This window comes from Bombus pyrosoma, linkage group LG1, assembly GCF_014825855.1.
Source record: "Bombus pyrosoma isolate SC7728 linkage group LG1, ASM1482585v1, whole genome shotgun sequence".
NCBI classification, from domain to species: Eukaryota; Metazoa; Arthropoda; class Insecta; order Hymenoptera; family Apidae; genus Bombus; species Bombus pyrosoma.
In genome coordinates, this window is record NC_057770.1 from 7,746,893 (window position 1) to 7,773,779 (window position 26,887).

General features: G+C 39.9%; 1 protein-coding gene across 6 annotated transcripts in view; it reads left to right on the forward strand.

The window, feature by feature from the left end:
* The first annotated feature begins 284 nt into the window (after positions 1–284).
* LOC122571105 (nucleolysin TIAR) overlaps positions 285–26,887 on the forward strand; it is a 582,639-nt gene continuing 556,036 nt past the window's right edge. For 5 of the 6 annotated variants that reach the window (XM_043734405.1, XM_043734425.1, XM_043734455.1 and 2 more), the window contains exons 1-2: positions 285–2,198; positions 2,511–2,820. In XM_043734405.1, coding sequence (XP_043590340.1) covers positions 2,569–2,820 — 252 coding nt within the window. In that variant the 5' untranslated portion in view covers positions 285–2,198; positions 2,511–2,568. Of the gene's footprint in view, positions 2,199–2,415; positions 2,821–26,887 lie in introns of those variants that run through there. The other variant, XM_043734415.1, reaches the window with a different exon arrangement.

Sequence of the window (26,887 nt, forward strand, 5' to 3'; positions counted from 1 at the left end):
GATATCGACGCCAAGAAGAAAGATTCTCCGCAACCGATGCGGTAAAGCTCCAGAGAAAAGTAGTTAAACTCAAGGTAGTACGAGCCACGTGAAACTGGTCGCTATTTTGCCGGGCCGTGCCGCTTGTAGAGGCTCGAAACCCCCTGGTTTCCCGCGCACAGCACGAGCCGAGCACACACAACCACCCCGACCAACCAACCAACGAGTCTACCCACCGCCACCAGCCCCTACACACAACAACCCAACGAAGCATCCCCCACTCTGAATCGCACAACAGCCTGAGCGGAAGTGCTAGTCAGTCGGCGAGCGACCTTCCAACATTACGGGTTAGGTTCCCTCTTTTTTCACCCGCCGTGTCTTCGTCCTCGTTTACAGAATCGCGAGGACGTGCTGCCTGATTAAGTTTCACACGAAGAAAAAGAAGAACATCTCGATAGATAAGGATTCGGTATCCCGGTAGTGAGATCGCGATCTCTGTTGCATCTTTCTACGACGCTGAACGCGACAATGACGCGCAGCGTCTTCCGCAATTGATACATTCGTGGAAGATCGAGATAAACAGTGTAACGGACGAAGGTCCAGAGAGCCAAGGCTAAAGGAATTGTAGATATGCCATTTTAATCGTTAATGACACTTTTCCTCGAGGTGTACCGCCGCGGTTGTAGTGTTCTTCATCGAGAAACGCGTTTCAAAAAGAACGTCGGGTAAACAACGTTCCGTGATTCCGTTTTCTATATAGTTCCGTACGTGAGCGTAATATCTGGTGAATGTAAAAAAAAAAAAAAAAGAAACAGTGTTCCTAGTTTGAATTCGCTGGGCCGGAAGCATCGTACTCATCTACAGTGGAAGTGCTGAACGAGCAGCTGGGCTTTTTACTTTTACAAAAGTTGGTTAATAGTGCGCCGACTTTATGAGGAAACGTTACTAGTAGCTGAGCGCAAATACAGCTTTTCAACAAATACAGTTATCTCGAGGGGGAAACAAGAGAGCAATCAATTGTATACTTGTTGAACCGGCAAACCCGGCGTCTTTAATATTTGATACCGGCTTATACCGCGACTCATTCCACCACTTTACTCAACTGCAGGAAGTTTCTGTTGGCAATACAACACCGTTAACTTCTACCGAGACCAAACCTGTCGCGGAGGAAACGTTCGTTCTCCATTTGTATTTGTGCCGGCAATCCGAAAGATCGACGTGCGAGGCTACTCAAGTCGACCACGTGGTTATGAGTGTGCATCGACCACGCCGAGAGTTCTCGATACGCATCAAAGAAGTTTTCGGTAAAGCGTTTGTTTCTTGTGTAACATTTTAAGACGTTCGAAGAGTGCGCTCGAACACATAAAGACTGATTATAGTGATTCGTAATTATATATCCGTTTACCGATTTCTAACTTTGTGTAAGCAACGTGTCAACGAAGTTCGACGGTGTGAACACATTTATACAACGATAACGGATAATTTGACAAATAACCGCATCTAGCCAAAACATTAGGTAACTTTAATCGTTTTATCCGCGAAAATCTTGTCGATCAAATAGGTAATACGAAAAAAGTGAGGTAGTGAAAAATAGGCGAAGTCGAAGTGAAGCGGCTGAGGATTTTATTAACGAGTAATCCAGCAACGAAGCAAGCTCCCGAGTGTCTCGAAGATTAACGATAATTAAAAAACCGGTGGAAGTTGGTTACCCCGAGGAAGCTGCAAAGTAGCAAGATCCCACCCGCAGGAGATCGTGAACTTAAAGAGACCCAGGTGGAAGTGGTCCAGTCCGGGTCAACGATCGGCGTTAGTAGATCGTATCAGACCCCTCAGCAAGGAGGGTGGGTGCAGTGGTGCAGTGGTTGCAGAAGGGCCAGCGAGGTTGGGGTGGCCTCGTCTACAGGCGCCTTGGCACCGAGTGCACCGGGCCCCGGGGCTGCAGTGGTGGGCTGCTTGGTTGGGGTGTACCCGTGTTCTCCCTCCTCCACGGGGCCCAGGGGCCCCTTAACTCATCACTTCCAGGCTATTCCGAGTCAACAACAACCGATTGGTTGCCGTGCCTGTTGCTGCGTGCATAGCAATCACCAGCCAGCTTCGGTCCAGCTTACCAGTCAGCGGGGCGGCCTATCGCTGAGGGTAGCGAGGGTGGCGTCCACCACCTCCGTCCGAGCCGCCCCCTACGCCCACCCCCAGCACCAGGGGCTGGGGCAGGAGTGCAGGTAATAATAAATTACTAAACATACATTGTAGCTTCACTTCGACACGTATAGTACTCTACTACTACTACCACTACTACTCCTAGTACTACTATTACTACAACTACTACAAATAGTAACCACTACCATTACTACTTCTACCTGTACTACTACCGCTACATCCGCTTCTACTCTGCTCGTCGTCGTCGTCGGCAGTGTTTGACAAAATAAAAAAAAAGTACAATATAATAAGAGTATAACGTAGTAGCACGTCGAAGTAACAAACACGGTTGATGGAGTAAAAGAATTATCCAAAACCAAAAACGCACAAAAAAGGTGTAGGGAGGAGACGGGGGCATTGGGTGGAGGTGGTGCGCACATCCTCGGCAGCCCGATGCTGTTCGTCCCGTTCACGGTGCCCACCTTCCCCGCGACGCATCATCAGACGACCCACCCTGCGCATCAGACGCATCATCAACAGCTACAAGCCACTACCCAGAATCCGGTGCAGCAGCCGCAACAACTCACGCAGCTCAATCAGCTGAGCCACCTGAATCATCAAGGCATTGTACCGGCTACGACCAACCAGCCGACCATACACAGCACCAGCTGTTCGCCGCAGCAACAAGCAACCACACCGAATAAGGTAAAAACAATGTTACATCACTTTTTTTAAGCTCTTCTATTGGATACACGATTCCTATTCGTCCCAATGAAGTGGAAAAATCGTTGAAACATCTGCGGTTTTCAGCTTATCTTGAAGGTGCTATACCGCGAACACTGGTCGGATTTGTAGGTCATTTATTATTTGAGCAACAGTAAAGCGGTACGCGTTGAAAATATTTTCTTAGTTCCTTAGATCTCGCAAATAATCTCTGGTAAATCTTCTGATACTTTTACATTCAATTGACCACTTCGATTTTCTGCTGTTGTTGATATCATAGAATAACATCCGACATTATTTTTAGTACCTGATGAAGAACGCGTGGCTAACGATATAGGAGAACAGAGATAAAAACTTCAACGGACAATTGCATTCAATATAAAAAATATTAACAATATGCAAATTTTTGTATACTGTCGGGCGTAAGAATTAGAATATCCTATTCCTTATATTTATTAATCAACTCTGGTGAATTTTACTTTAATTTGAATACTTTAAGATTATGAAGCATGTATGATGCAAATGATGTAACAGATCTATGATAAGATAACGAGTATTCAATTTATGCTAAATATCATCACGAGTATCCTAATGCTTATAGCCGATACTATACGTATAACACTACTTTGATAGAAACTATAAACGTATACGAAAGCTTAAAGCTAAAACATCGACCTCTATAAAACAACAATTTAGAGAAATAACAAGAATTTACAGCAATGCAATTCAATTATTTTAAATACTTTCTCAAAAAAGGTATTTTGTATTATATTATGCGAACGAAGGAATTTTTACTGTTATTCTATCCTTCTCAATGGTATTATCATTAAGTTACGCTAAAAGTTAATTACGGTTTATGAACTGTTTCGATTTTACATTTATCAATGTTATTTACCATTAGTGACAGTTTTAATTACGGCGATATGCAAAAACCGCTCTTCACATTGAAGCGAAACGTTCGATGGATTTTCGTTTCGGAGCTCGGAGGAATATCGCACGCAACAATCCTCCAATCCATCATTGCTGATCGTGACAGTTAAAAAATAATGTGCGTGTCTCAATAGTCAGGACAGAGCCGTTTATCATCGAGTTACCAGAATTCCAGTTCGCTGGTTTACATATCGGTGATTCAATTCGAGCTATTCAGTTAAATGTAAAATCGGAACTGACCAACTATAAATAAAATAACAATTCACTGTTCATGTAATCTATTCTGCGTGTATACTGTTTCATTAGCTGACCTTGTCTGCGCGTGTTTATTTATTGAAAACCGGCTTATTATCCTGTTGTTGCATAAATCTATTACCAATAACACGTGTTAATGTGCAAATTATGGTCTTGCACAGTATCGTGGACTGGGTGTTTTGTAAAATTATTGTGATCATAATTATTATTACGTGCAGATAACTTTCATGATCTTATTTGCGAAAATTAATTTCTCTCATTTTCTCCTCTGTATAATATTTTGTTCCATTCCTTGTATTTAATTGTTATTGCTTATCGTTAATCAAAGAAAATCTTCACTTCTCACACGATGCTTAATATGTATAAATTTACTTTGTTATTTATTCGTGAAATTACTAAAGTATCATAAATTGTCAAGAATCAAAGTAGAACACTTATATCTCATAAACTTATAAAAATTGTTGATAGAAGGAAACTATATGCTAATAATATGGAAATTCATTGGAATATTCACAGCTAACGCAAACGATAGTATTTCATGAATAATCGTCCCCGCGATCGATAATTGTTTACTCGGAACAACCTAAAGTTTGTTATAATCACAGATAGAGGCAGTGCAACGATGAATTTTTCCAAAGCACAGTAGATTTCATTTCTTTAAAATAGAGAAATGTCATCATACTTTCGTTCTATCTTTGAAGAAATACTTTTTATTTTTTACTTTATTCTTGTAGCGATGTATTTTTCGATAACTATAGCCTATCAAACGCGAAATATTCACGCACATCATATTTCCATTTAAAACCATAGATTGTTTACTCTAGACTTGATATTGTGATATTACCACCGTTTTCGAATCTGAATGGATATTTTATCGAAACCTGATACTTATAATTAATAACTTGTTTGCAAAAGCTACTCAGAAGTATCAAACTTTTTGAATCAATAATACATTTATACGTTTCTTCCTTCTTTTCGTATTAAGATTTAATGCAAAAGGACATGTTTCGTGTTCTAAAAATAAAAGGAATAGGGAAGAACCACAAAAAGTTAAATTTTTCTGAGCACATTATCATCGTACTATTTAACTCATCCTGTTATATTATCTTATTTTCCTGACATTAAAAGACGTGTCGAGTGTGAAGCAAACACGAAAGAATTATTAGTAGTATGTATGATTTCTATATAAATTAGGTTTTAATATTGTCGCCATCTAATAATACCATTGCAATATTATTAACAATAATACAAACAATAATATTTCTGTTCTTCACTTAGTACTGAATAATGATAAAACAGAGGATTCTTCGACGTTATTAACTTTTTCGTTTAAAAGATATGTGCTGTTATTACGGTGAAAATTTAATTCGTGATATACTTTAAAAGTTGAAAGCCTCTTCCGTTTATTGAAACATAAGTAAGATCGAAATATAAAAATTCAAAGATCACAGTGGAGGTTAACACGTGCAACGAACGTATAGTAATAACTGACTATAGTATATAGCACGATACTATCGCATAATCCGTCGTATATTAAGTCTTAATATCGATTGGCCGTTTAATCGTTATCATAATCTCAGTGACGTTTCACAATAATCTAAAGGATGTAATAACTTTTAATTGGTACCCATCGATATCGATATTTCTCTGTTTCGATCTCAATTCTTGTGCACGGTATCACTGCGAGAGCGATGCAAGAGTCCTATTACTTCTTTCATTCTTCTCGCCCGCGTTTCCTCGCAGCAACGCGCTTTTATTATCCTGGCCGTGGTTCAAGTCAATTTTCTTTAGCGAGCCATAACTCGCCAGCTGAGTTACTCTTGGGCAAGCATCGTCGAGATACGCAGAGAGCGCGACACGAACTCGTTGCCAGCCAGCGAGAACTTCCTTTAATTCTTAGAGTCTGGCAATCCGCGGGTGGCGTTTCCTCTTCCTTGTGCCGCTTCTTGGAATGCTACTACAGAAGCCGCATGGGACTTCTTGAAACGATACGACCTTCTCCCCGTTGGCGCCGGATTGTCGATGAGAAGAAAAGACGTATTCTTACGATACGAGTTATCAATTACCAAACACATTCTGATTCTACAGTTACTTACCTTTTTCATTGCGGCAACGATCGAAAGGGAGCTACGCGTCAATTATATGATGCTACGCAGGAAGAGCATTGTGGGAAACCTTATTCAATTTTGTAACCGAATAACTAGGCAATTTTCAACTCTTGGCGCTTTGAAAATTGTTATAATACGAGCGATTAGACCCATTTTAGCACGCTTTTACAGCTTTTGTTCAACCATTTTGGTTTGAAAAGGAAAACATTATAAATGTTTGTAAATTTTTGTAAGTATCCTTGTTATCTTCTTTCATATTTTATCGGTGAAAGCGATACGCAAAATAATTTTTACATTGTCAACGTTGCTAATAATCTCATCCGTAGAGTAGAAAGAATTGAATGAATAATTTTGAAGTAAATAGACTGAGCTCAGAACTCTTATTACGATGATTGAGATGTTTGAAACATATTGTACGTAATCGTATACCAGATAAGAGAACGCGATATTCGTTACAAAATTTCAGAAATGTGAAATCGAATGGGATATACACAATATGTTTATGAATAGCCCGTTCCACCACTGAGTCACCATGGACATATGTAGTCAATTTTTCGAAACGTATTATCAAGCAAAAATCTATAATATTAATCCAATATAATGTTCGTCTTATATTTTTCCAAATGCAAATAGTAAAGGATGATTTATATCAGTATATACTATATAATTTTAATGAAAAATATAAGTCAAAAGTAAACTTCATTTAAATGTATAGTATGGAAATACTAAGACCAAAAGTAAAGATATAGGAGAAATGTAAATGTAAGAAATAAGTTGTATTTTCACGCGAGTAACAAGTAGCAACATCTTCCTCTGCAACTTTAAAATCCGCCTTCTTATTCAGTCTATCAATACCTTCCAACTGACTGCAAAGTGGGTCATCAAACTTTGTATAAAAATCGTTGCAACGTTCTGATATATTTTGTTAGACGGCTACAATCGTTGCTCGAAGTTTCGAGTAAAAAAGGACATAGTTCGTCGATTGTTCTCTGAACTTTCCAAGTCTTGTGAATCGCTACATGCAGCAATTTCACGCGTGTCGATTAACGAGCGCAATTAATGAGAATAGGAATAAATCTTTAAGATAAGGTGTAGCTTTCATCCAATAAAGGGTTGGAAGTCTGTAGGTAGGTCTTCACGGAAGAATGAAGAAACGATAAAGAAGAGAAGTAGCCGGTGAAAGGAGGGAATAGCAGAATTTCTAAAGCAAGGGAAATAGCTGGTACAGCGGTAGAAGGTCGTGTAGAAGGAGCAGGAAGACTTTGAGAGTTGTTCGCGTAACTTTATTAATTAAAGGCCGTTAGTCCTTGTTGCTCGATACATCTTATATACCTACCACGGTCGTGGTTCTCATATACAAAGAAGAATGAGCAACCTGTCCTTCATCTATTCTGTCTCTTGGCGTCTTGTTCAATGTTCTTACCCCGCGTATCGATCATCGTCAATGTCCACCGTAGTTCTCGATGGATCGTGCATCGTGTTATTGCCCCTCAAAAGATCTCGCTTCCTTTATTATGTTTAGCACAATCATTTCGGATCTTGCTTTACGAACATCGTCGCGTTGGATTACTTTAAAGGAGTTATGCATTCAGAGAGAAACTTTATTGACGGCAAGGCTTGACATAGCGAGATCTTCTTTGTCTTCTTTATCAGGCAACATTTCACAAGGATAATATTCCATTTGCATGGATATGTTTTTCATTATTAGAGATTTGTACAGAATTTTCATGTTTACTAAATTTATTTTCATTTGTTGTAGATTTTTAATATCTTCTAGTGACCAAGCAAACACGAATGGCAAAAATTCTGTGTTTGCAATGGTTATATCCTACCTGACTTTTCAAAAGACAGAACAGAAATATGAAAGTAACGCGTGGTTTGCTAAATTACAGAGAACGTTTAATATCGAACTAATCAACGTAGGTTCTTGTACTTGCAATAAAACAGAGAATATCCAAAGGGAAAATGGAACTTCGTATCACGTACGTGAATATTCAAAGGCATTTCGAGGCAACTATTATACAGAAGTTAGATGCTTCAGATAAAACTAAAACCTTTAGGTAAAAATTGAAACATTCAGAACACTGTTTCAAACAGCTTAAATAAAAATCAGGACATTCGAACGTGGGCGTTATTTCAAATTATTTTATTACAATCGTTGATCCAGATTCAAATATTTCTCACACTAGAACAAGTAGTAGCAAACTAGGGAAAGCTTTTCACGAATAAAGAGGTATACAAGTGAAAGTCGCGGCGTCTCGTCGGTCATAGCGCGTTTCCTTCGTGGCGACCGCATGACTGTTCACCAGCAGCATCCTAGAGCGACGGAATTATTGCGGTTCACCGGGCCGTTACGCGTCTCTTTTCTTCGTGGCCGCGTGCATTCTCTCCAGGCGTCTATTAACGTCGTCGTGCGAAAAACACTACGCGAAAAAGTAATTATGGCCGAGCTGGGCAACGGTAACCGGCGGAAGAAAGGAGCGGCGCGCGACAAAGGACAACCGGTTAGCGCTTGCCATAATTAGGAAATTGCTTCTCGCATGGTAAAAATGTATCGTGGCGAAGAAAGCGCAGAAGGAACTCATTACGGGAGCGATGCTCGGGGGTGGGCAGGGATATGATGAGGGTGGTTGGGAAGAAGTAGAGCGGTGGTAGGGATGTGGGAGGAAGGACTATGGTGGAGGAAAGTTAGCTAAAGGTAGGAGGCAGGATGGTTGGGACGGTGGCGAGTGGAACGGGGGGTTGCGTAGCCGTTTTCAAGGGAAAGCGACGCAGAGGTTGCTCATGGTGGAAAGGAGTGAGGCGCGCGAGGGGAAGATCAAAGCACTGGAGATGATTTCATTACGACACGCCACTCGTCTACTACGTTGAAATATCAAAAGAGTGGCGGCCTCATACAAGTACGCCAGTCGTCGGCGCGCGGCTCCGCTCGGCGCGGCGTGTGGAAGTTTTCAGCACAATGCTTTTCTTGTCAGGCTAAAGAGAAAGGAAAAACGTATACGGCTATCGCGGAAAGGAGTAGGATAGAACGAAGGAAAAAGCTGCTGCACGAAAGTAACCCTCGCCGTTCTGATTCCCGAGACCATCTCTCCCCCTTCTTCTCTACTTCTTCTCCCTTTGCCCCGAAGGGAAGAATATTATTAGCTCAAGCTGCTGCCTATTGTCGAAATAAGTTCGACCGAGATGTCAGATAAAGATACGCAGTCGATGCACTGGATTTGTTTGGCGTCTATGAAATTCAGTTTTACGGCGTGATCGTTCTATTTTTCATGATCGTCCTGATGCGTTCGGTGCGACTGCATACTGTGTACGCTGCACACTGTCAAAGGCATGGGACAGGAAGTTTATGGGACATTCGAAACCACGTTTTGGGACATTCAGTCACGTGACATACTTATTGCATACTTATTGCAGATAGTGAAAAAACTTTAACTATTTATATGTGTATATAAAGATACGATTTTTGTTCGGATATGATTTTTTATTATACCAATAAAAAACTTATTTTATTTTCTGTGTTCAATACGTCATATATGTATATAATTCATAAGTAAAGGATTCATTAATTTATTCCAAATTTTTTGTGAATAATTTCTGGAATCTTTCGTCGATATGTATCAATTTTTAGATTAAAGGTGACATATAATTTGTTTTTCAACGAAGTTCTATCAAATTTCTGCTTTGTTCAAGAATTTTGTAATTTCATATTTTCGTTAATTCCCAACATTTCAAGGTTTATGAAGAATGGCGTAATTTCATATTTTGTTCTTTCTTTCTTTTTACCTACGTATATTGCACTCCAATTATGAGTAATCAACGCCGTAATTACGGGGGTTTAATAACACATTTCGCTTTTAGTATTTCTGCTTTAATGTTTCAAGCTTCTTTTCTTAACGATGCTACAGCTTCTTACCTAGATCACGCAACTTAAGTAATTTCATTCACGATAATAGTGTTAAGTGCAATCTCAATTATTTGTTCACTTTTACAAAATAAGAACAGTATTTATGATAGTAATATTCTATTATTTTTATTAATTGGAATTAATTAGATTAAATTAGAAGATGGAAGGTATAATTCAATTTTGTCCAAAAAGATGAGTTTTAAATAAATAGTTCCTGAATTGTATATTACAAAAGTTAAAATGGCAATGTCCAATTATTTTCCATTAACGATCTTCTGTCGTACCTATCTTAATCTTCTTTTAACTGAATGAACATTGATCAAGTCCTGGCTACTCTGAACACTTCATTACAATTCTAGCCACGTGCAAGTTATATTCTCACGTGTCATTCTTCAAATCTGTCTACATTTGTAACTGACTCTGTTAATTGATCAAGACGATGCAGCATGCTGAACAATAAACGTACGGAAAACTGCCCCATTCGAGAATAATCGGTTTATTAATTCACTTTAGCGTCGGATAATTGATGAAATTCAGCGCAGCTGTGAAACTTTTAGCGGACAGATTCTCCAAGTTTTTTACATTGCCGACAGGGGCGAACGTAGAAAAAAAGCAGCCAGCGAAGAAGAAAAACTCACAAGCTCAATCAACGTAACCAAGTTTTATAATAATATCGTGTTTGGTTTCATTTTAACCAGGAAAATCTTACCAGTATGCTAATGAGATTTTTATCAACAAAAAATTGGGAATAAAAAAAGTTTCGCCGTTGCGTTAGTATCGTTTCACCGATACCAAGGCGATACAGATCTTTCCAGGGGAAGCCACTACCGTGTCACATTACTCGCTTAACTGGTTCAAGGGGAAACACCTCCAGTAGTGGGGCTAAACCATGAACAATTAACGGGCAGATCCTAGCGAACAATTATAGAGTCTCTATTAAATCACAACGCCGTTTGCAATTCAAATAATATGTGAAAACAGAACGCAGATGAGCAATGATGCTGTTTCTATGATTTTCATATACAAACTCATCTGAATATCAATATTGTTTTTGACTGCTATGATAACATAACAATAAAAATAGCCGATACATTTAAGAAAGTAAGAATAGTGTGTGGGTTTGCCTTGATAAGGAGTCATATGATAGTAAGTTACTCAAGCACATATGGTCTTCAATACCTACGTATAAAATTATAAGATATATTTTTCTTTTTATTTTTAATTTGGATGATAGTCATTTATGAAAAGGGCTTCGTGACGCAAGTAAGACACGATAAATACATATTCAAGAATAATTTCCCGAAAGCAGTGATAGAATATTTAATTTAATTATCGGCTCGAATAAACGGAATATAAGAACCTGAATTACATTAAATATTCTGAGCGTGCCGCGGGGTAGGCTGGCCGGAAAAATATATATATATATATTCCCTAGTAATTCCAGCCTTGCACACGGCGGAGGCGTACGTAGCGAAATCGCGAAGGATTCTGAAGCAAACGTGGAAAGTTGTTACTAACTGGAAATATGATACTCGGGCATTGCCGAGAAGTGTATTATCGCCTGCCACGAACTCTACATATTACTCAACTTTCGAAGTTCCGGCTGTAGCGGTTCCAACTGATAGCAGTTTAGAAAATAATCAGTCGAGCTATGTACCTACGTTCTCCTTTCGAACGGGTCGAGTAGTACGCGCGACTGCGTGACTAATCGTCTCTCCTTGGTGTAGCTCGTTAAACCCTTTGATCGACGAGCAAATTTTTCAGCCCTTTACCCTTTTAATATCCCTTCTATCCCGGTGCTTCCGACTCTCGTCCTTCGCGGCCGTTTATCGTCCACTGGTCTCCGGTTGTATCCGTTAACAACCGGCGATCACGTAGAATTACGCGCCGAAAGGGAAGCCCGCAAGGGACACGATACAATTCCGCGGGATTTCGATGGTCCACGGATATCTGGTCTCGTCAGATCGATCTGATACGACGTTTAGTCTTGGAGCGCGCGCGCGCACACACACATTCTCGGATGAGTCAGTAATTAAAATGAAATTCCTAAAAAAGAAGCCGGTAGCCAGCCCCCCTCCGTAATGGATACAACGCAGCGGGGACCATCATAAAATTTTACAAATGAGCGTACCGAAGTGGTGGCTTACGGAGAACGGCACTGGGCAGGGGTAGGGGGCAGGACAGAAATAAAAAAGTAGATAGCAAAAGCGAGAACAAAAAAAGGACACTCCGAACACAGTTACATGCCGCTGCTGTTGTTAGTGTCTGCTCGTCCTCCACCTCCATCATTTCCTCCTCCACCTCTTCCTGCTTCGTCTCCACCTCCGTCGTGCTGCACTCGTACCGCAGATACAAACAAACAGCGGGTCATACAGGCGAAGTAACAAATGCCGGACATTTACATTTAGCAGCGAGGGTGGCCTTCTCTCTTTCTTCATCTCTCTCCTTTTTTTCTCTTTCTTTCTCCTTAACGTTATTCCCGCGCCATTCGGTCCGCTTGTTCTCCGTTGTGTTCTTTCTTTTTTCGCGTGTTCTCTCCCCCTCTCTTTTCCTCTTTCTCTATTTCACCTATCTGGTTTCGCTTTCCCCCCTCTATCCCTCTCTTTCTCCCCCTTATTCGCGGGTTGAACGCGTCTGGTAACGAGAACGCGCGTGTGTGCAGGTTGCATTATGTACGGTGGCTCCGTACAGTCCATGGTTAACACAGCGTCGGCCTTCCTGGCACTTGCAAATTTTCCGCTTTTAAATGTTAATTTCAGCGTAATCGATGGTACTCGCTGGGCCGGGCTACCAGCATGCTCAGTCTGACACCCTCTGCCCTTTCCGTCCATCGAGCCTCACCATCGTAGAACATACTGGTCCAACGCGGTTGCCCTTGTTAAGCGGCAAATCGATAGAACTAAAAACCGTTGGATGTACTCTGTCAATGCAAATTCCGTCGAAGCAATATCTTTGCACAGTTCGTTCAGTGGGTACTTTTAGAAAATTTGTCGCGGAGGTATGAATAAGTTGCGTAAATGAAAATTTGTCGCGTCTTTGCGGTGTATGTTCCTCTTTTAACAGTAGAATCTCGAATATTTCAGCTCAGCTAAAACCTGGCTAGCGACCAGGTTCGAAGCATACGATTTTCTTCGTTTCGTTCTAGTTCATTTAACATGTGATTGAAATTACGACACATAATTAGAATTCTATACGAAATATGCAATTGTCTATTAACTTCTTAAAAAGTACAAATACAGCTACGAACCTTCTGTAAGTACGACAATCCAACAGAAATGTGAAAGGTCATAAAATACCAAAGTGGACTAGCATCGAGGGAGTTGAATGAAACAGATGATGCTATTGTGATCAAAATAGTATGAATATTTAGAATAAAGGAAGAGTAGATGGTCTAGATAGTCTTGTCCTATGAATTATATTCATTCGCGTATTACCACGTAGTTCTTTAATTGTAATCATTCAGCGCGGTATATAACGTTGAACTAACTCATGTACATACAGCTCGTGTTTTAAAACTCCCGTTATAACATTAATAATGTACCGTAAGCACGCATCAAAATTTAACACGGCTGAGAAATATCGCTGATAATTAGCGCCATAAAACGAACAACATAGGACAATCTCGATGTAGTTACACATTCAAGAGTGGCGCAACGACACGGATAAGTTCCAATAGCTACTTGCGTAATTGTTAATCGAATCAACATTATAAGTGGAAACGTGACAGAAAATTGATGAGCACGACGTATGCAAGTTGGTAGGTATGCAAAACAGAATCTGGCTAATACTGACAACCGACCTCTACTCATTCAGCGAATTACAGATGTGCTTCGCTGGCTGGTAACTACGAGTGTCCAATTACTTCCTGTTAACCGTCCGATTGTCGTCCATCGCCATGCAATGATACTTCTACCTCGAAATAAGCCGTGCTGCGGGCCAGTCACTGCCGCCGACATTCTGCTTAATATAATTACGAAGTATCGATCCTATCCGGTACAAGCGACAAGAGAGAGAAGAGGACGAAGGATTGCTAAACGTTTTGGATAATGTCATTACCTAATCAAAAAAACGAGTGTTTCATCTTGAAACTCTTGAAACGCTCTTTTTTCTGTCTTGATCGTCCAAATTCGCATCTTCAGTTGTAGTAGACACTGTCGTGGTAGTAGACATTTTATAGAGGGAAGCATATTGCTTTGAGATTTCGAGTGGATTTCAGGATAATGCGAGACCATTGGAACTTCTTACGTTCAGGTTCAATTGTTTCGTCTCTCGTTCAGTAGTGTCTTGTATAGTGTTAGAGTTTTATAGTGCTTTTGTTTTCGCGGTTTCTATATTATAAGATATAAAAATCAAGATACAGTTTGATGGAGAAAAAGTGATCCTTTATTCTCGATGGAAGTGGAATCGCACGAAGCAAAGTGTAAACTATGTGGAGGACAAGATGAGATTTCAAAATCCAACTTCTTGCACTCGATTATTAAACATTACCTGACCTGTACTGACAGAGGATCACTACACACACTTTCATTATACGCGCTATAGCTGTATACATTTCTTTTTGCGGATACTAGTCCCGAACGCTTGTTTTGTCTCAAATAAAAGTGTTAAAGGCCAGATTTGTAAAATAACCTTCAATATTCAACGATATTTCGCAATACAGGTACAAAAGAAAAGTAAAGAACAGTCACGTAACATTAACGTATCTTACGTAACTTTTACTTTCTTCTGGTATATCGATGAATTGGTTAGCTGGTTCAGCCTCGTCGTCCAACGAGGCATCGCAAGGATCGAAGTTACTCATCGACATCGCAGCGCATAAAGCAGCTAGGAAAGTTGAAAACAAAGTGGCAGTACGAAATAAGGCGGCATAAAGCAGGGGGTGCACGGGGTTGGCGGTTAGAAGGGAGAGTACGCGGGCAACACGCGAGGATAAGAGGGTTGGATAGAGGCGGAGGGACTCGTTATGCACGAAACGCATTACTTTTATCTCGAGCAAGCCGAGAGTGGCGCCGAATTGCAATCAATTTTTTGTCTTTCTTTCTCAGCCCCACTCATCGCTCACCCTCTTCTTCCTCTGCCTTCTTCTCCCCTCCGCCCAACCGGCTCTCTCATTTTATCCGCAGTCCACTCAGTTCCATTCCTTTTGGTTCCGTTCTGAACTGATCCGTGCCTGGCCTGGGCCGTGTTTCGTTCGTTCGTTCGCTCATTCGTTCAGGATGGCTGGCTGGCGTTACCCCGTGCAACCGGAATTTGCATCCCGAATCCCACTATTTGCATTTCAATTCCACGAGACTCTCGCCACCGCCGCTGCCACCGCCACTGCCAAACGGCGGCTACAAACATAAATACGAATTCAAGGGTCCACAAATGACTATATCTCGCATAACTTCACGAACGATTCTGTGTATCCTGATTAGGTCCGGTTACCGCGGACTATACCGTTTCCTGTTCCACTTACGTACGCCACGGGATTTTCGAATTTCAAGAACGGAGCCGGGATTAAATCGCCCACTGCTGCTACCTCTTTTTCTTTTTTAATATCGGCGTTATACGCTTTCTTCGTTGCACAGTTATAATATATAACTGCGTATTCCATCGCTTTGAAAGAGATTTTTATCTTCGGCGAAAAAATGTTGTATGCAAGGGACAGTTGAATAGGCTCATGATCGACTGGAAATGAAACAGTAATTGAAATAAAGCCAAGGTGTGCTGTGTTTTTTTCTTTTTTTCCAATTTATAGCTGAATGAAAGTATGGTTGCCTGGTCGTTGAATTATACGCTGAAATTTATTTATCGGGAATTCTATTAAAGTTTAATATAGCGTGTATTTAAAATAACTGTGTTTCCGTTGCATTTGCTTTTGCATTTATATACCTTTATAATGACATGGCTGAAATACACGTATTAAACAGAATAATGCTTCGGAATTTTAACAAAAGGGGGCCGATCTCTAGTGTACTGTCATGAATATTGCTCGTATCTTCGCGAATTTCCGTCTATTAATAATACTAAAGATGTTGGAAGGGTTGATCTACCAATAATTAAAAGTTTAATCGATATGGTAATTACTATACCTTCAAAATAAAATAATTGAATTACTATTTACCGTAGCCTCCTTTTGAATATTAAGATTTGTTACGGAAACAAATTTTTTTTTTAAGTAATCGTAATTACTTCATCGAGCAATCTATTAAATTATAAATAAAAATAATTAATTAAAGTATATTTTTAGCATACACTTATTGCATATATTCCAAACATATTATCGTCTCTACAATTAGTAGAATTGAACTGATAATATAGGATAACAAGGATAATAAGATAAATCATATAACAGCGCATCATTAAATTACTATGCGCAGTCATTAGGGTATATGAAGGAGAACCTTTGGTGAATAATACGATGAATTTTACCCAACTTTCCCTTTCCAATGATGCAATTACACTTACGCCGTATATAAGCAAACTTCTATGGGAACATGATTAATTGAAATAGTTACAAGAATTAATTACAAACTTCATCTCCTTAAAAAGTGTATGTTACAAGAAATGAAAAATGTTATAAGAACTAGATTTGCCAGATCTGTTAATTATATAACTTTCTTACTCTGTCGCCTTTATAAAGAAATATAAATGATTCTGAAACACATCCCCCGTAACCAATATTCATTCCAAAATATATTTAAACAATCGCTTCAACAACGAATATTAAATAGACGCCAAACAATGACCATAGTAAAATAAAAATTACGTCGGTATCTAGAACAGAATGAATAACGTTTATTTCTAGGATAGCGTAACGTTGTTTCGCGCGAACAAGTTTTCCGTTTTGGAAAATAATCCGGCGATCCGATCTGAAAATCCCGCGTGCAGCGAACGTTGATGGCCGCGATCGAACCGCGTCCGATGGAACTGTTGGTCGTGTCGCGGCAAAAACGTTAATGCGACGTCTTCCCCAACGTGTGCGCCTCGAAGTACATCCGGTGATTTATCTACGCTGATACACGATAGTAGCCGCGTACACCGCATCAGTGTAACTAACCCCTTCACTCTGGAGAGCCCCTAAGGCGATGCTCTCTTCGACGCTCACGCTCGGATCGATCACATGTGCAGCGGTGTCTCTTCTCTCCTTCTATCCAGCCGTTGGTATCCATCGGTCTCTCTTTCTCGTGCATCAAGTTGGTCGATCGTGATCGTCAAAGGGTCGCTCACTCGTAATCAGTCGTGCGAGGGCTCACGCACGTCCTATCGCGACTATCGGGGTCGTTAACCCCCCACCCTCTAACCGTTCAACCCTCCACCACCGCCACCTCCATTTCTACCTCCTTCGCCATCACCTTCTCAACCTCCTCCTACACCACCTTGCTAACCTCAGACCCTCTTCTTCGACCTTCTCCTCCTCCTTCTGCTTCACCTTCTCTACCTCCACCTTCTCTTCGTCGAACGATGCACGATCTCTCTGCAACAACATGCAGGCCCTCGTTCAAAGGCGTCGCCTGTGCTCTGAAACCCCCTTTCACGGGCAGCTGGATCTCAGGTGAGACGTGAACGGACAAGAGAAAATACGGGGATACAGCAAGAAGGAAAATAAGGATCGTGCAGCAGGTACTCGTGCGTGTCGATCGCTTTTCTGGATTTTGAATCATGACGCTTGCCTCCCTCGGCTGCTGCCTTCCTCTTTGATCTTTAGACACGTCGTTTATCGACGAGATCGTTATTTAGTTCTTTTCTCTCCTTGATCGAGACGAATCGAGAAGATGCACCGCGACCAGAGACGAGCACGGTTATGGGTTTTATTAAACGGCTGAGCGAGTTTCTACGAGCGCGCTATAATCACGATGGCTATCAAAGTTTATCGTAGTTATCGGTCAATAATTAACCGTATTATTGCCAGGTCATCAAATTCGGCTATCGCGAGCCATTAATAGCTCGCCGATTTAGGTCTAGCTGCAAATTTTCCGTTATCTCCGTAATATGGAGTTTAATTTGCTGTTTGTGTTTCGTAGTGGTATCCTCGTTAGACGTTCGTTACCGTGTTATTTTCGTCTTTAATGATAGTTATATATAGAGATGATTGTGTAGACTGAAAGCTTAATGAGTACACGTATTAAAATGGAAGATTATTGGAATAGAGGATTTACCGATGAAGAATTAACGAGACGTAGAATTATTGGAAGATGGTTATTGATTCTAACTAATTTTAATTATTATATTCTCCTTCAAAAAATATTAATAGTTCATTAAGGATGCCTAACGTTCCATTAGAATAAGTAATCTTCTTTTTTTCTAATGACACTGTCGAAGTTTCGTCTAGAGTGATACTAACAGTTGACTTGAGAAAGTTATAGATAGTTATAATAAATAAATTTGATTAAAAAGTATATGATAATTTAACATTTACACCTGTAAATCGTAATATCGATCACTGAACGTTACAAATATTCACAAATGTTGAGCGTCACGTGATTCTGTTTTCCCATTTTCCCTTTGTTGCCTTACGAGGAAAAACGACCATAGCGAGACACTGAAGACACGGCTAGTAGATTGCAAATGAGAGCTTTCGCAGTAGCTGTATGTATTTCTTTACTGAGGATTTTAATCCCGCGGGCAACGCGATGCCGGTTTAACGTCCAGAGATTCCAGTGCTCTCTACGTTTTGCCGCTTCTTTCGCGATTATCCGTATTTCACCTTCCTCTCCTTAGTCTCTTTTCAATGTGAACATTCTTCTCGCGGTCCGTTTGGCGCGAATAAAATATTCACCTGTACCGTAACTTGGATTATCTGAGTTCGGATTGCTTGCGTGTAGAATGTCACGATGACAATGCGCGAATTACCTTGTTCAAGATCTATCGCGCGTATTACGGTACGTTTATAATATACATTTGTCTTTATAAAAATTGACACACGCACAAGTTGAATTATTTAAGAACGAACGAGGAAAAACATTGAAGTTTGAAATAACTGCGGACACAGAGTCGCCGTTGTAACTCATCCTTTCTTCTCTCGATGAATCGTTGTCGTGGAAATTGATTGATGAAACGAGAATCGGAATGGGACAGAGAAATGAGAAAAACTGAACGTCGGATAAAGGATGTCACGCATAGAAAGCATTAATTGCGAGAGATAAAAACGTTTGAAGTTACAAGTAAAGGGTATATGTTAAACGATATATTTTATTTGAACTGATTTTTAACTGCCTCTCGGCGAAAAAGCATCTAAGGAAAAATAACTAAAACGTTAAATATTGTTAAACGTTTGTTAAATAATATTTAGCAAATATATGCGTCTACTATTTCTGATTTATATGACTAGTATTAGTACGGATATACGGTAGTACATACACGATCGAAAGAGAATTACATCCTTGATCCTATACGTTGATTGGATACGAAATTCTTGACATATCGGTTACATCGAAATTGGTAGATCAATGATCACTGGTAATCAAGAAGGTTACGTGGCTCTCGTTACTAATCAATGTAATGGAGTACGACGAACATCTCGCATAACAGCGACGATGTCCGGGCTGCTGTAATTGCTTTCGATTGTTGCTTATATGTATATGTATATGGAATATTTGGCTGGAACCAGAGACACGTTATTATTGTAAACACGAGCAGGGATATACGAACTATGAAACGAGGAGCGTTTAGCGGATATCCGTTTCATCTTCGCTTGATCTGCTTGGTATCTTCGAATTAGATCAAACCATTTATGTGCTTGAAATTTTTTATTACGGGAAAAAATAGTCAGAAAATTAACGTTTTATATGTTTGCATAAAAAGTCATCTCAATACAATTCCATTGAAAGGAACATCGATTGCAGATGACTGATTTTTGACATTTTTTGACCCTTGACATTTTTTGCATGACGTGTTTGTATGACAAGGTATGTAAGTAAATTGAATCTGCATGACAGTAAAATTTTCCAAAGACTACTGATAATTTTACTTTGATTTAAACCTTTCAACAACACGACGTCGTGAAATCTCATTGGCCTTTGTCATCTGTACCCTTTAGAGCTTAAATTACACGATGTCATCAAACACAGGACAGTGAAAGTCGAACAGGGATTGCGTATGTTTGAAAATATTTAAAACTTCTCCCGGGCGTTTAATTAGGACACGTTCGCCCGAAGTTGGCAGAATTATGTTTGTACGGCGCTTAGCAAATATTACTCTGCACAATCCCTTCATAAATATTCCAGAGCCGCGATAAACTAACATATGAGTTCCTTCGATCAAACTTAATCTGCGCAACTCGCGAATTCTCTTGGCGTTAATTAATTCACACGCACGCGAGTAAAAGAAAAAAGAACGGGGAAACTAAGAAGGTAAAGGAGAAGAAAAAAGGAAACGTTGACGATAAAGAAACGCACCTAGAAGTATTTTAATCATTCGTGACAGTTCCGCGTAGGCGACGGTTGCACGCAAACTACATGAAACGTTCAGAAATGTGTTAGACTGGAATAGCGCCGGAAATAAAGAATTATCGAGCGTCTCAGTCATCGCGCACGAGTAATCAAAACGATCGTACTTTCTTCGACGCAATTCAAGTGTTTACGAGTTTTCCACGACACGGCTAACCTTTGTCTACGAGATATATTTCCTAGTTTGCGAGGATCTGATATCTCCTGTGGGACAGAGACTGTGGACAAGCACCTGCTTGCTCCCAAGATGGTCTTAACACAATACCGGCCGCGCACTGCTAGTAGCTGGCCTGGTTCAAATAGCTCGTTGCACGCCGGTAAACTACCCGTGCAAACGGTAAACTCAAATAAATCATGAACCTCTGAAGAGACTTCGGGATGCGTTCATTAAAAAATTCATCGAGTCGCTCGCCATTGAATCGTGGTAACAGTCGGAGCAGCAGCTGGCTGCGTGACGAACGAATGCCATGGGAATTCCGTCGAACGGCCGTAATTGGAAACTGATTTGTATTCCGAGCTTTAAGATAATCACACGTTGTAATAGGTATTCACGCGGCAGCTTCTAATTAATTGCCGGTCGTGTACGCGTATCATCTGTAATTGTTTACCTTCGTCACTTTAATTATTAATTATAACGAACAAGCTGCCAGGCAAGTTTCATTTAATTGGATACGTCCACGCTCAATATGGAGTTACTCGGGAAAGTGGAAGCTGGATCTTGCAAAATTTTCTGTATGTAAACCAATTAATGGCTGCTGTTAGGTGGAATTTTATGCCACGGGATGGAACATAACTCGTTTAACAGAGGAAGAAGCGCGGGAGAACACCGCGTATATACAAGAACATAGAGGAATGCGTGTTTACGCGTAAAGTTTTCACTGGCCCTGACAGAGCTTGGCTGGGCGGCAGGATCGTTGGCGACCTATTCGAAATCACACTTTTTCAGGCGCCGTTTCAGCAGGTAACCTGCAATAACCAGATAATAGTTAGCCGAGATCCGAATTTATTTCGTCAGTGCACAGTTGGCTTTCAGCGTTCAATGATAATAGGATAATCGATGAAACTGTCACCTCGTACAAGAGGCGGTCCGATAGGCGGGATTCTGGCGTATTTCAACGAGACAAACCGAAGCCACAGTACGCAGCGTTAAATAATTGCTTGGTATCCGTTCGATTCTCGAGGGTGATTCGAATGGCGGGATTGTCGATGAACCGGGGTGAAGCGAGGCTGCTCGAAATGGAAAACCACGAAAAAAATTGAAGCAACAAAGAGACCGAACAGAAAGAGGGCTGGGTGAGAGGGCGGGAAACGCGGGAAAGAGAGCGACACGAACAGAGGTAGAGGTGAGATAGAGCGAGAAGGAGAGGGGGTGGGATATCAGGTTGGAAGAACAGAGAGATCGGCGATAAACGAATCAACGATCGTCAGCCACAGGCTGACCGCCGACCGCGCCCCGACGCTCTGCGCCAACGAGAAATTGAAAATGGAAATGTTTAATTGCCCGAAAACACGATGCCGCTCTCCACCGCGTCGTTTTATATTTTTCGCCACTTCTACGATGCCGCCGTACGTACCGATCGTGTGTTTTACCAAAGAGTTCGTTTGTTTATTGCGGAATCTTTTTGTACTTTAAATGGCAACGTATCTTTCGTATTTATAATTGAAACGTTGCTCGTTCATTGACATAATACGTTCGGCGCGTTACTGAAATGCCATTGAAGTGTTGTTAAGTAGTTTCTGTTCATTTCAATTTCGATATAGTGGGTACCAGTATATGAAGCATTATAATTACGTGTTTATAAAAATATTTATAATAGCAAAAAATGTTAATAGTATGGAAGTGATAAATATAAATTGTTATTTCCTATTCGGAATATTAGAATTACGTTCTGGTATAACATAACTATTATATTCGATTAAAAAGTATAACGTCTGATCGTTCTCAAGTATATACATGTATATATACATACATCTTCGTATAAAATAATTCTATACAAAATTAATCCTTTTTCTTTGTATACCTTTTACGTTGGTCGTATAATTCAACAATTTTATGTATAAAAGAATCGAGAATCGATTAAAATTATATGAACTGTACATGTACGAAATCAATTCAACAAAACGTAAATCGAACTCAAACACGGATCAAATCATGAAGAAAATCAAAGTCTCTACGTTACATCCCCTTGTTATTCCCATTCAAAGAGCTGGTCATTAATCAAGCGTGAAAGCAGTTTAAGTATCCGTTGTGCGTTTTATATCGCGTTCCAGTGTTGCCAATTTCTACAAGTTTGATCGAGAATTTATCCGTTCTATCATCCACGGATAATAGATGGGAAACGTTGGCCCGTTGCATCGTGATAAATAGGATGCAAGGGTAGCTGAAGAGAATCGATGGAAGACGTCAGACAAGATAGAGGGCTTCTCGAGAAATTGCCATAGACACGGAAATGTGACGAAGGCTGACGAAGCCCCTCTGAGCTACGGATAAATACGGATGTCTTATTATTTCCTCTCGGAGAGCAACAGCTATGACGAGCGACCGGATGCTGGGATCAAACCCCTTGTACTTTCTCTCTTAGCGCCAAAACGTGTCACGTTCTACCGAGTAGCATTCGGGTTAATTAACCGCCGCAGAAAAGCTCGTGTTTCCCTGCAGTTTAGGTGCGCCTGATTTGCATGTAGAAGTTCATATCGCGAACCACGGGGTCGTTGGAACGTTTTTGTATAGGCGAGAAAAGAAATCTCTAGACGAGTATGCCTGATACCTGCCTCGTTGCTTAGAAGAAAATTACGACGGCTTTTTTCGTAAATTTTCGTAATTTACGGTGAACTGAACTTGAATTTCGTTGGGAAATTTGAATACCACTAGGGTTGCTTTTAGGTAGAACCTATACTAGAATGTATAAAGGGTAATTTGTGAGAGGTGATAAAAAAATATTACCGAAGTAAACAGGTACGCGGATGGTGTTCGAGCATACGAAGTTCAAAAATTAATTCGGAGGAAATGTAAAAGGTTCTGCAATTTGTTTTATTATAACGAAGATGTAATATCTCGAAAATACAGAATAAAATGTTTCACCCTGTAGCTTCGTTTACGAGAAAATCTGGTTTGAAAATTCATGAGGTACGTGTACGTTTAACTGTCTCCTCCAATTCCTCCGTTCGTTTCAACTTAGTCTGATAATTTGTGAGATGAATTAATTAAACTATTTGAAAAGTGTACAGTATATTTCATCCTGTGCGGTTAATACAAACAAAGATGATATAGAAATGTAATCAAACGTATGTAATAGATTTCCAATCTTGATTTTCTTGAAACCTCAAGTCAAAAATATTTATCGTAAATTATTATAAAAGAATTCTTCCTTTATACATTTAACATCATTATTTCGATCGTTATATAATGAGTTATATGTGATACTTTGCATATAAGGGAACCTATTTTTAATTCTTTAACGAAGATACCATCAAGCTTGGCTATATTATCATTGGTTAATCTGCAATATTTGCCTGCTGTGTTGGCATTGCAATATGTTTGCCGAGCACAAATAATATATCTTTACCAATAAAAAACTTAATTACTCGTACAATCCGTAAATCCACGCTAACTGGAAGAACATTTTTATTTCTTTCAATGAATACTCGCACATCCCACGCGGCTAAAATAACCGATGTCTTTTTATATAACTGCATATTTAATGATACGGTGCAACATACGAGTTTACGCTATAATTTGAATAACAAAGTAGCACGGAGAACTAGAAAAAGTGGGTGAGATTTTTAAACACGTTGCTTTTTAAGGGATTCGTTTTAAATTTACACTTAGAGAGCATTGTTCAAAGGAGAGACAAAAACTCACGGCATTATGTTCTTTATCTAGAAGTTTACATTCCCAAGGAAGCGTGTTTTGAAACCGTGTTTGTACAGTCAAGTTGGGCAATGTATGCACGGGTAGCTGAAACGTAGCTTGAAACGTAACGTTACTAGGCACCTTTGTCGCGTCTGGCCTGTGAAGCCTCCCGGTGCGGTGCCTCGTTATCTTTTTATCTGGTACTCATCCCACCCTTCTTCTAGAAAGAGGGACGAAAGGGAAGAACGAAGGGAAGAGTCAGGCGAGCGCACATGAGACACCCACATTAATTATTTTTCTTCGTCCTTTTGTTTTTCCCAGTCTCGCGACTCTTAGCCTGCCCGCCATTTTACGAGACGTCACTGACCGCAGATATCCAGCTGAAATACACCTAGATGTTTCCTTAAATGGATTGCCCGCCTTTGTCAAAACGTCCAAAAATTCGCGACCGTAACCCCTGCAACTACGTACATGTACTCGCGATATAGATGCCCGTTTTATATATTGTTAATAATTTAACGACCGCTTGACTTTTTAATCTACATCGATTTATGTAATTACAACGTTGATGAAAGTAATGCTTGAAATAATAAGCATGTTATTTATTGAGCTATCGAATTAAATTTGCGTTTTGAATACATTATAAGGGTAGTAAGTACGAATTTACTGGTTATCGTGAAGTCATTAAAATTTAAATGACATTTTACTATTCGCTTTCATCGTGATTTATAAATGTACGTTAGCCACAAGTATATTGAAATAATCCGCGTTATTCAACCCACACAGATGTACAGGAAATTTCTGTAGGTGTAAATGTAATTAGTTAACATTCTCCTGAAATTTTGAATACTAATATTTCCTATAACCAAACAAATTCAAACAATTTCCATGGAATCATTTCTTCAATGATATATATATATATCTTCCATCCTGAATAAGAAGCTTTCCTGATTCTAGAAAATTTAAATTAATAAATTATTCGATGAGTATATATTGTCAGTATCTGAATAATTTTTAAGATACCGTTCCTATATACCTTATATCGCATTTATCCTTTCCAACAGCTAAAACTGATATAATTCAAATTAATCTTCTCTATTAATCTGTTAGTTGCAGGGAAATCTTTTAGCTAAGAAACGAGCAAGCTAGCAGGTTGATGCGTGACAAACAACGTTTTACGCAATACGCGATTAATCATATTTTAATCGGTGATTATCCGTTAAGTGGCCAAAACGGCAACGGTTATGCCACAAGATGCGCCGAGAAAAAACATTTTTGAATTCGATGGCATCCGTAAGCCTTTCACGTTCAAGAAGCACATTCTGCAACGTGTCTTCAATTTTATCTAATAAAATGGAAGCTAGCGCCTTGTTAAGCCACCCTTTGGCGCTTGCTAGTAAATTAATGAGCTCACTGCAACACTACACCGTGCAAACCCTTATACCGTCCCAACCACCCCGTGCTTCCCACCCGCCCCCTTTACTCCGTCGTTGCCAGTCTACTCGCTCTACGCTCTCCTCGGTCTACTCTCGAAACCAGCATTAAATCATACATCAGCGCACGATGTGGCGGATGACGAGGAGGAACGGGTCTGGAGAAGAGTAAAACGGGAAATGCTAACGGGGTGGAGAGGGTGTCGCGTATCCTAGTAACCATCACACGGCGAGACCAGACTTTGATAGGGTTTAGAAGAAAACGCTATGAAATATTTCGATAAGATTATTATTATGATTGATAAATTTTTGGAAACGTAGCCGGTTGTTAGTCAATTTCGAATGTAAAATATCGAGCAGGGTAAATATTAACATGTATCAAAAATTCTCTCAAATCGTATTTTATAACGAAAATATCGAAAGCATGTCCCTATAAAAATTTGTGTGAGCAATTTAAAAGAAAAATAGAGTACGGTATTTGACTGACGTTTTTATTTAAACCTGCAGCACGTATTATTTTCAATTTGAAAAATTTTTCCGAAATATATATATCGTAGGCAATACGTTACAATTTATTATGGAAGCAATATTCGTGGCGAAACGTGTTTGCGAATATAAATAATCATTCTTCATCCAATATTCGCCATATTGTACGGGTACCTGGCTGGTAAAGGAAAATACATCATTTGATTTCGATAAATTGCAACCTCTAAGTTCTTGCAACAAGAGCTTAGAAATGAACAACATTTATTCCGAAATCCTATTATAACCGGTAGTACCATTTCATCCACGTGAAAATCTACATTACGCATTGCTTATTGGGATTCAGTTGAAGTTATTTCACGGCCGCGTCGTGTAGATTAAGTCTTAAACATGCGGAATCTAGCCGAGAGCATGCAGAGAGGAAAAAGGGTTAACGCGCTGGCCGGAAGAAGGTCCGAGTGTGGTCAGCTCGTGTAATCCCCCTTTAAAACCGACAAGAATTAACTTTAGCACATCGCAAATTCGCACCACATTTTGCGGCTATTATGAATTTAAGCACTCTCCGTTTTGCGAGGTGTAAAGGATTCTAAAATGAACTCGTACGGCCAGCGACAAAAATGGCCCAGCAAGATGGCGATACGAAATGTTATTCA